At 33.3% G+C, this 10,771-nt stretch overlaps 1 protein-coding gene across 1 annotated transcript in view; it reads right to left on the reverse strand.

Moving 5' to 3' along the window:
• The window catches only part of LOC102839278 (latrophilin-3-like), an 883,976-nt gene that overhangs the window by 54,746 nt on the left and 818,459 nt on the right, over nt 1-10,771 (reverse strand). The window contains exon 21 of the mRNA XM_006873416.1: nt 2,023-2,148. Coding sequence (XP_006873478.1) covers nt 2,023-2,148 — 126 coding nt within the window. The remainder of the gene's footprint in view (nt 1-2,022; nt 2,149-10,771) is intronic.

Raw genomic sequence — 10,771 nt, forward strand, 5'->3', positions numbered from 1 at the left:
ATGGTAAGTATATATTTGCTTCATCTTCACAAAAGCTAAGAAATTTGTATTACCATCACTATTTGAATGAAAAAAAAAAATATTGAAGTTCAAAGAGTTTCAAGTAACTTATTCTGTGTCACAGCTACAAAGACAGGTCAGGAATGAAACCAACGTCTGCCTGCCCATCAATTTAAGAATAGTTTATTAAATTTTATTGCCTTATAGAGTAGGCAAATAATTCTGGTTTTGCTTCATAAATGAAATCCTCAAATATTATTATCTCATTAATAAAATGGCTATAGAATGGTGACTGATTATCCAGATAATATGAGAAGTTGGTAGGAACTAATCAGACTGGATGACATATGGAACCTCAACAATTTTACATTGAAGTTGGAGAAAGGTCATTACAAAGAGAGGGTGAGGGATTAAGGGATCAAAAACCATAATTTAAAAACTACAACAACAACAAAAAACTGCCATCATGTTGATTTCAACTCATAGCCACCCTATAAGACAGAGCAGAATTGCTCTCTCAGGTTACTGAGGCTGTCAACATTTATGGGAGCAGATAGATTAAGCTTTCTCCATTGGAGTGGCTAGTGTGTTTGAACTGCTGACATTGGAGTTAGCAGTCCAACACATAACTCACTATTCCAGATAGAAATTATAAGAAAGGGTTCAAGCTGTAAAAATCAGGCAAGTTTGCCTTGACTATTAGTAAAGATTTCTGATTGGCAAATTTAAGGAGCTCTGGTAGCGTAGTGGTTACGAATCGAGCTGTGAACCTCAAGGTCGGCAGTTCGAAACTACCAGTGGTTCTGCAGGAGAAAGATGAGGCGGTCTGCTCCTGTAAAGACTTACAGCCTCAGAAACCCTGTACAGGGTCGCTATGGGTCAGAATCGACTCGACAGCACTTAACAACAACAACAAACTCAGAAAACTTTGTTCATTTGAATTGTTACATCTGTTCCCCTTTGAAACCTTGCAATCTTAATAAGCTTCAGAAATAATAAAATAATCCAACTCAGAATATTACTGATTGTGTACTATATTTAGGAATGCTTTTTGTGAACATGATCATTGTTGTTGCTATTAAGCCCTGTTGATTCGATTCCGATTTATAGGGTTTCTGAGGAGCAGCTGGTGCGTTTGAACCTTTCAGTTCAAACTGACCTTGTGGTCCAGTGCTTATCCTACAATGCCGTAGTGTAATAATAGAGAATTATTACACTGATTAAAAGAAGCACTTAACTCATATAAAATATTACTGTCTTAATGATTGTTTGATTATATAGTAAATCCCTTTTCTTATTCTAGAAACAATCTAAAATAATTAATTATTAATCAAACTGAGCTATGAAATTATAAGTATTATTCTGAGAAAGATTAGAAAAAGTCTCAAATATTAGGCTGATATAAAATACATACTATTTGTTTGTCTCTCTTTGATATTGAGTAACAATTTAAATCCAAGTCTTCTTTAGAAAATAGACTATACAATTTCATAATTTTATTATAATAGTGACTGTTTTCTGTTTCTTTACACCATCCCTATTCTGTTGTTGTTAGGTGCTGTTGAGTCAGTTCCAAATCATAGTGACTTTGTATAGGGTTTCTGAGGCTGTAAATATTTATGAGAGCAGAAAGTTTCATCTTTCTTCCATATAGAATTGGAGGGCTTGAACTACTGACCTATAGTTAGCTGTCTAGTGCTTATCTTTTAGTGCCACAAGTGTTCCTATTTCTTTTTGTTGTAAAGTGCTATCAAGTTGGTTTCAAATAATAGTAACCCTATATGGGGTCTTTGAGGAGTAAATGGTGGGCTTTAACCACTGACCTTGCTGCTAGCAGTCCAGTGCTCATTTTATAGCACCACACCAGGATTCCCATTCCTATTTTACACATGATAAAAACAACAACACACTCGATGTGTTAAGCACTTGAGATAGAAAATAAAACTGATCAAAAAAGGACAATAACTCATAATAGAATGTAGGTAAGCAACAGAACAGTTTCAATTAGCAAATATCATTTACCTGTGAACCTGTGGAATAGCGTCCAGGAGTTCGAGAACCAGATGTTTTCCCTGAGCCAATGGAACTCTCTGTACTTTTGCCACTACAGCAATGTGTTCGCAGGCATTTCCCATATTCTTTTCGTACCTATTCAATTAAATATAAACTTCTGTTAGCAAATTATTAATCTCGGCTAGAAAGGAAAGTATAAAATGTATGTGAGTTTTATTTTAAATAATATTGTAATAATTTCCATGCCCTACAGATACAGTAAAGTCTGTTCAACACATCTTTTACAATCTAAAATAATTATACTCATACCAGCAAGCTTGAAATTTTGCATAAGTGGAGTCTTTAACACACATACACATGTATCTCCAATCACAATTTAATGGCGCTACTTATTAATTCAAAGAACTAAATGTTATGATACTGCATTACACTATTTAGTTCGCCAAAATTTGATATAATGTAGCCTCTTGCTGTGAGGAGATTCTAGTTATTATGCTTTATTGGAAGCAGGCCAGTGATGACTTTTTAAAAAGGGAGAGAAAAGGAAAGAAAAGACAGAGGGTAAATGAGAGGGATTGAAGGAGGAAAGGAAGGAGAAAAAGTAAAGAAGGAAGGAAGAAAAGAACTGAAGAGGGAGAAAGAGAAGAAAAATGAGAAACAATATTTAAAGTCAGAAAATAAGACTGTGTGGGCTAAACATTTCCTTTAAATATGTTTTCTATGCTTTAAGTCAATTTCTCTTGCAAAATTTACAACTTGGGATATAAATTTTTAAATATTTGTAACTTGCTGCTGTTGTTCTGAGGTGCCATCTAGCCAGTTCTAACTTGTAGCAACTCATTGCAATACAGAACGAAACACAACTCAGTCCTGGGACATTCTTGCAGTCATTCCTAAGTTTGGGCCCATTTTTGCAGCCACTGTGTTAACCCATCTTCACTTTACTAAGTACAGTATCTTTCTCCAGGGACTGATCACGCCTCATAAAATACACAAAGAATGTGAGATGTAGTCGTGTCATTATAGTTTAAAAGAAGCTATCATTGTGCTTTTTCCAAGACAGATTTGTTAGTTCTGCTGGCAGCTCATAATATATTTAATGTTCTTTGCCAACACCATAATTCAAAGGTATAATTTCTTGTTTGTTCTTCATTATATATAGTCCAGATTTCACATGCTTATGAGGCTACTGAAAATACCATGGCTTGGGTCAAGTGTACCTTACTCTTTAAATGAAGATTTTTGTCCATTTTATACTTTAGAGATACTTTTTGCAGGAGATTTGCTCACTGCAATACGGCATTTGCATTCCTGACTACTGCTTCCATGAGCATTGATTGCAGATCCAAGTAAAATGAAGTCCTTGACAACTTCAATCTTTTCTGTGTTTATCAGGATGCTGTGTATTGGTTCAGGTACGAAAGTTTTTGTTTTTCTTATGTTGAGGTATAATTAATTCTTAATGAAACCTTCAATGTTCATCAGTAAGTACTCCAAGTCCCTTTTTGCTTCCAGCAAGCAATGTTGTATCATCAGCATATCTATCACAGGTTATTAAAGTGCCTTCTTCCAATCATGATGCTACGATCTTCTTCAGAGACTCCAATTCTCAGATTATTTGCTCAGCATGCAGACTGAATAAGTAAAGTCAAAGGCTACAACCATACCACACAACTTTTTTGATTTTAAATCATTCAGTATTATCGTGTCCTGTTGGAACAACTACATCTTGGTCTATGTACAGGTTCCCTTTGAGCACAATTAAATACTCTGGAATTCCCATTCTTTGCAAAATTATTCATAGATTGTTATACTCCACACAGCCAAATGTCTTAGCATAATAAATAAAGTATAAGTAAATATCGCTCTGGTACTCTCTGTTTTCAGTCAAGATCCATCTGTTGTTAGCAATAACATCCCTTGTGCCACATCCTATTCTGAATCAGAACTGAATTTCTGGTAGTTCCCTCTATTACTGCAACTGTTTTTGAATTGTTGTTGTTGTTAAGTGTCGTTGAAGAGGTTCCCTAAATAGGGTTTCTGAGGACTGGCTAGTGCTTATCCTACAGCAGCACAGCAGGATTCTGTTTTTGAATGATCTTCAGCAAAATTTTACTCACATGTGATATTAATGATATTATTCAATGATCTCTGCATTACATAAGGTCACCTTTTATTTGAATGTGCATATATAGAGATCTCTTCCACTTGACTGGTCATGTAACTATCTTCTGGATTTCTTGGAATAGATGAGTGTGTGTTTCCAATGCTGAATCAGTTTGTTGAAACATTTCAATCAATATTTCATCAACTCCTGGAGTCATGCATTTTTGTTTCTCCTTTTATTATCAGTTCTTGGTAATATACTACCTCTTCAAATGGTTGAGCATTGATCTATTTTATTTTAGCACAGTGACTGTGTATTCCTTCCATCTTCTTTGATGTTTCTTTTGGTTTTCAATATTACCTCTGTAGAATCCTTTAATGTTGCAGTAGAAGGCTTGGATTATTTCTTCAGTTACTTAAGTTTAAGAAATGCCAAGTGCAGTCTTTGCTTTTGGTTTTGTAATTGTAAGTCTTTGCACATTACATTATAATACTTTGTTCTTCTCAAATTGCCCTTCAAAACTTTCTGTTCAGCCCTTTTATTTCATCATTTCCTCCATTCTCTTTAGTTACTCTGCTTTCAAGAGGAAGTGTCAGAGTCTCTATGAAAACCATTTTGATCTTTCTTTCCTGTCTTATTAATGATCTTGTGTTTTTATATATATACATAAAATGTCTTAATGTCATCCCACAACTTGTCTGGTCTTGATCACTGCTCTTCAAGGTACCAAATCTTTTACTGATTTGATTGGTAAATTCAGGCCATACTTTGGCTCTCATGGACTTCTTTTAATTTTCTTCAGCTTTTATTGGACTTGCATATGAACATATGGTTTGTTCTGCAGCAGGCCCAGGCTTTCTTGTGACTTACAACACTGAACTTCTTCACCACCTCCTTCCACAGGTATAGCTGATTTAATTTCTGTATATTCAATCCAGCAATATCCAAAAGGTATTTGAAATTGCATCAGTTCTTTTTACATGTGATTACCAGTGTCATTTTCTTCAGAAAGACCATATTTTCCTAAGTGCTGATCCTTCTTCTTTGTTTTCAATTTTCACATTTCAACCATTGGTAATTATTAGTGCATCTTGACTGCATGTCTGATTAATCTCAGACTCCATGGATTGGTAAAAAATTTTAATTTTTCCTCTTTGACACAGGTGATTGATATGTAAATTTGAATAACAGTAGTATTAACTGGTCTTCCTTGTAGGCATATAGCTATTATCTTATCACAGACAGCATTGTACTTTAGGAAAGATCATGAAATTTTCTTCTTAATGATGAATGTGACACCATTCCACTAAAAATTCTCATTTCTGGCATAGTAGATCATATAGTTTTCTGATTCAAAATGGCTAATATCAGTCAATTTCTGTTCACTAATGCTTAAGATATAAATATTTATGTATGCCATTTCATTTCTGAAACTTCCAATTTTCATAGATTCAGACTTCCAACACTCCTTGTTACAATTAGTAATGGAGATTTCAAGCAGTTTCTTTGCATTCTGAATCATGCTCCATCAGCAAATGAAGGTGTTGGAAGCTTTGATCCATCTAGATCATCAAAATTGACTTTCCCTAAAGGAAGCAGCTCTTCCCTTGTCATATTTTGATTACCTTCGAAACTGCGATGTTTATCTTCATGCACTATTTGTAATTTATTCCTTCAAAATAGCTCTATTCAATAATCATAGAAAATATTGTTGATATTCATTGTAGCATTGCTAATTAAAATTTTTATCCTGCTTATAGTATGAAATTATGGGGAAAAATAGATAATCCATTTACCAACTCTGTTTTCACCAATTATGAACAAATTCTGGGTTGTTTTATCATATTGGCTGTATAATCACAAATTTACATTATGACAATACTATATATATATTATCATTAGCTCTTTATAAATATTATTTCACATGGATTCATACCTTTCACTATTTATGGTAAAATAACATTACAATAGAATTTTATTTGAAGCAATATTATAAGCATTTTTTTTTTTTTAGGAACATTATTTAGAACCAAAAGAAAAATAGTACAATCTTAATAATACATTAACATTCTTATTTCAGATTTACTATCACCAAATTTCTCTTGTCAAAGATAAAGGGATCTGAGATAGACTGCACTAATATTTCTTAGAAGCTCTCATATTTATTGAATGGTTATTAAATGATAAGAGCAATGATAGAGACAATGTCAGGTGAATAATAGTATGGATGTCTTCTGAATGGAGGGGGTCATAAAAAAGCCTTATCTGAGAAGAGTGCTTCTCAGCAAATATTCATTAAGAAATTTGGAATTAAGCAGTTGAAAGGGTGATTTTAACATAAAGGACAGGAGATGACAGGGAAAAACTATTCTAGGTGGACTGTGAAGTCCTGATGTGGCATTGTAGGATAAGCATTGGACTGCTCACTTCAAAGTCAGCAATTCAAATTCACCAGCTGCTTTTTGGAAATTCCATACAGGGTCACCCTGAATGAGAACTGACTCAAGACTTAACACTTAGCACTTAAAAAAAATGCCAACAAGATCTACGGTACAGTGTGAGAAAACTAGAGAGATGAGTTAGTATGATATGCAAACCTATAAGGTCTTTTTCTGATCTAAAGTATCAAGTCACAGACAAAAAAAGCATTAATAATAACATTACTGATCTTCTTTATCTAGAAAGAATAATGGCAAATGTTTTATGTAGCATTTAATAAGTCTTAAATATCCTCCCAAAGATTGTTGTTGTTGTTGTTGTTGTTAGGTTCCCTCGAGCCAGTACCTACTCACAGCAACCCTATGTACAACAAAATGGAACACTGCCCAGTCCTAGGCCAATCTCACAATCGTTGCTACACCTGAGGCCATCCCTGCCACCACTGTGCTAATCTATACATTGGGGTTCTTCCTATTTTTCTCTGACCTTTCACTTTACCAAACATGATATCCTTTTCCAGTGACTGGTCCCTCATGATATGTCCAAACTATGAGAGATGAAGTTTGCTCATCCTGGCTTCCAATGAGGACTCTGACTGTACTTCTTCCAACACATATTTGTTTGTTCTTTTGGCATTGTACTTTCAGTATTCTCCTACAACACCATAACTCAAATGAATCAATTATTTTACAGTCTTCCTTATTAACTGTCCAAGTTCTACATGCATATAAGGTTACTGAAAATGTCCAAAGAGATGCACTACACAAAGATAAGCACTATACATTACAGTTTAGTAATATGTACTAATGGACGCCTGGTGTGGTGCTATAGGATCAGCACTGTATTGTAAACCACTAGGTCAGCAGTTTAAACCTACCAGCTGCTCCTTAGAAGCCCTATAGAGGGTCATTATGAGTCAGAATTGACTAGACAGCACTTAAAAAAAACAACAATATGTATTAAATTTATGAAATATCTCTATGGACCAAAACTTTATCTAACTCTCACCCACCTCTCACCTTATTATGTATAATATATTTAACACATGATTTTTTCTTCATAGAAGAAAGTGTTTTTTCTTTAAATGTAGTTTTTCATATATAAGCAAATATTTTAGGAGAGGGAGGAAGAAAGAAGAAGAGAAAGAATAAAAGAGGAAAAATAGAAGGTCTGTTTGAATGGCAAGGTCAGTAGTTCAAATTTACCAGCTGCTCCTCAGAAACCCAATACTGAGTTGTTATGAGTGGGATATGACTTGTCGGCACGTAACAACAACAACCCACCCTGTCATAAAAGCAGGAATGTAAAAATTATAGGAATTCATCATGGGCTACTTGCATTCTCCAAGGAAGGCTAAATATTCTGCAATGATTACACAAACAATTAGCGAATCAAAATATCTGGTGATGCCAAGTCCTACATTAGCTATATTATGTACAGAATCATTCTACTGACTTTATTGTGCTATGATTTGATTTGAAATGGTAAACATGTATTTGAAAAAGAAGAAAAGAAAATGGCATGGATCCAGTCCATGAAATATTTTTCATAAGATTACAATGAAACAGTCATTTGATTGCTCTATCCTTTGTATATTTTAATTTACTATTTCACATGGTATTCCATCTTTAATTATCTCTAACTAGATAAGTATATCTTATTATTTCACTCTGATGTGTTTCTAGAATATAGAAGACAGGAAAGGAAATACTTTTTGCCAATGTGATATTTATTTCATAGTCTCAGAAATAAAATAACCATAAAATCTTCTGATAGTACATCAAATAATTGTGTCCATGACAAAAGCAGAGTGACCGTTTCAAAGTCACTAGTGAAAGAAATGCTGATAGTCAAGAAAACTACACATTCAGAAAAAAATTGAAAACAGTTTGAATTTGTCAATGAGTTAAGTCAAATAGAAAATAATCCGGTAAACTCAAAAAATTTAAAAAATAGAATATTTTGTATTTCTCTAATTAGATGAACCGGGCCTAGACATTGTTACTGGTAGCAGTTACCATCAAGTCCATATCAATCTCATGGGGATTAATGTGGCGTATTATGGAATTTAATCAGATGCCCTTAAAATATCTCTAAAACTATTTCTGAATTTTCACAGAAAGAGATTTAGGTGTTTTTAAAAAAACAAATAACCAAATAACCAAACAATCATCCTATATTTTCTAAATCTCTTGACACTAAACAAAATGCTGCTAAAAATTTGAAAATGTGTTTGCTGTTGAAAATCATAAAAGTAAATCATGGTTGGCAAACATTTTTTCATAAAGAGACAGATAGTAAATATTTGAGACTTCCCAGGTCAAAAGGCAAATCCAAGGATATTAAGTGGCTGTTTGTTGTTGTTGTTATGTGGATACTTACTTTAAATTTAAAATGAGACTATTTAAAATCAAACAAGCATTCTAAGCTTGCTTGTTGGCCAAATAAAAGGCCACTGAAAATCATGGGCCATGATCCATAGCTTGATAAGTTCTATTCTAATGAATCACAAAGGTGAGCTTGAAGATTTAAAAATATATTTTAAAGTTTAACTTATGCTAAACATACAAGGATATGTCAAAAGACATTGCTACTAGCACATGTATGCATGGGGTTTGTTCCATAAAAACATGTTTAAGCATGTACCTGTAACTGGAGGATAACTACAGACAAGTTCTCTCACTAATACACCTGTCTAAGTCTCATTAGGGTGACTTCACAAAAGAAAAAAGCATACTTCTTATGCTATGGAAAAGACAATTCTGAGGTCAGGATTAACATTATTAACAAAAATCAAATGGAAATCTTCCCAAATTATTGAATATCTGTAAGAAGTTTCATAAAATCTATTCCATGTGTTGCCTTTAGATGTCTCAAACATTTTAAGGAAGATCTGTGAAACCCCCAAAATACATTTAAGACAGAAAAGTCAGCAAGAAGGTTATGGTAACTGTTTTTTTGGGACTCCAAATGGGTAATTTTGGTAGATTTTTCTCAGCCTTTAAATATATATATTACCTATTGCATACTCACTACAAAGTAAGTTATTTACTATAAAGACACATTGATGTTTAAAGTATAACCATTGTACTATACTCAAATGTGACCACGTATCTGAGAAGATAACACAATACTAGGTATCACAGACCTATATCATGGGATACTGAAATTCTGAAAAAAAAACCAGCCTCTAGAGTATTTCAAATGCAAATTTTTGAGGAGAGAACAGAGGCTGAACCCAATCTCTTGCCAAAATTCATGAATTTAAGAAAATGAAATCAAATAAAGATAATTAGTAACAGTGGAAATAAAGACTAGCTTTATGTGGTGGTCAATTGTTATTGCTGTTGTTGGTAAGTGCCTTGAAGTCAGTTCTAACTCCTATGGCATTTTCCGGGAGCGGCTGGTGAGTTTGAATCACCGACCCTGAGATTAGCAGCCCAGTGCTTATCCAACAATGCCACACCAAAAGACTTCTAATGGTAAATGGAGGATGAAATTAACAACAAACTTTTACAGACCTTGACTGTGTTACAGGAGTTCTAGTATAGCATTGGAGTGTGGAATGGACTCAACAGCACTAAACAACAACTATGTTACAGGCATTGTTCTTAGAATGTAACATTTGTTAGTTCGAATAATTTTCAAAACAATTTTCAGATAGATATAAATTCTTTCATCAGTCCATGCTATGTATGAGAAATTAGGCATGGAAAAGTTAAATAACTTAACCACTATCACATAAGATTTTAAGTAAAGGAAATTATATTTGTACCTGAACAATCTGGTTCTTTGATCTATGGGATCAGAAATATTAATATAGCACATTTTAAAGAGTTAAAAAGTATGAAATAAGAAAATCAATTTTGAGGTTTTTATTTTCACAGTAAAAGTATTTGGTTGCTAAAATTAATTTTACATTTAGCGTTTTATGTCTTTGTACATATAAATGTTTTAAAATGGTGAGTATAAAAATTTAAATATCACATGGTAATCATTAAACTCATTGATTTTATACTTTTAAGGAAAGTAAGTATACAGACTATTATTAAATGCTTCATCACTCATTAAAAACTTTAAATGTATATTATTTTACCACAAAGTGTCTAGATATTTATACAAGGGAGCTATAAAAAGTTTGTGGGGAAATGGAATTTTTACAAGAATTTTTGAAGTCCCTGTGTGTGTGAGTGTATGTGTGTGTATAACCTA

The sequence above is a fragment of the Chrysochloris asiatica genome, unplaced genomic scaffold, assembly GCF_000296735.1.
Source record: "Chrysochloris asiatica unplaced genomic scaffold, ChrAsi1.0 scaffold00240, whole genome shotgun sequence".
In the NCBI taxonomy this organism is placed as follows: domain Eukaryota; kingdom Metazoa; phylum Chordata; class Mammalia; order Afrosoricida; family Chrysochloridae; genus Chrysochloris; species Chrysochloris asiatica.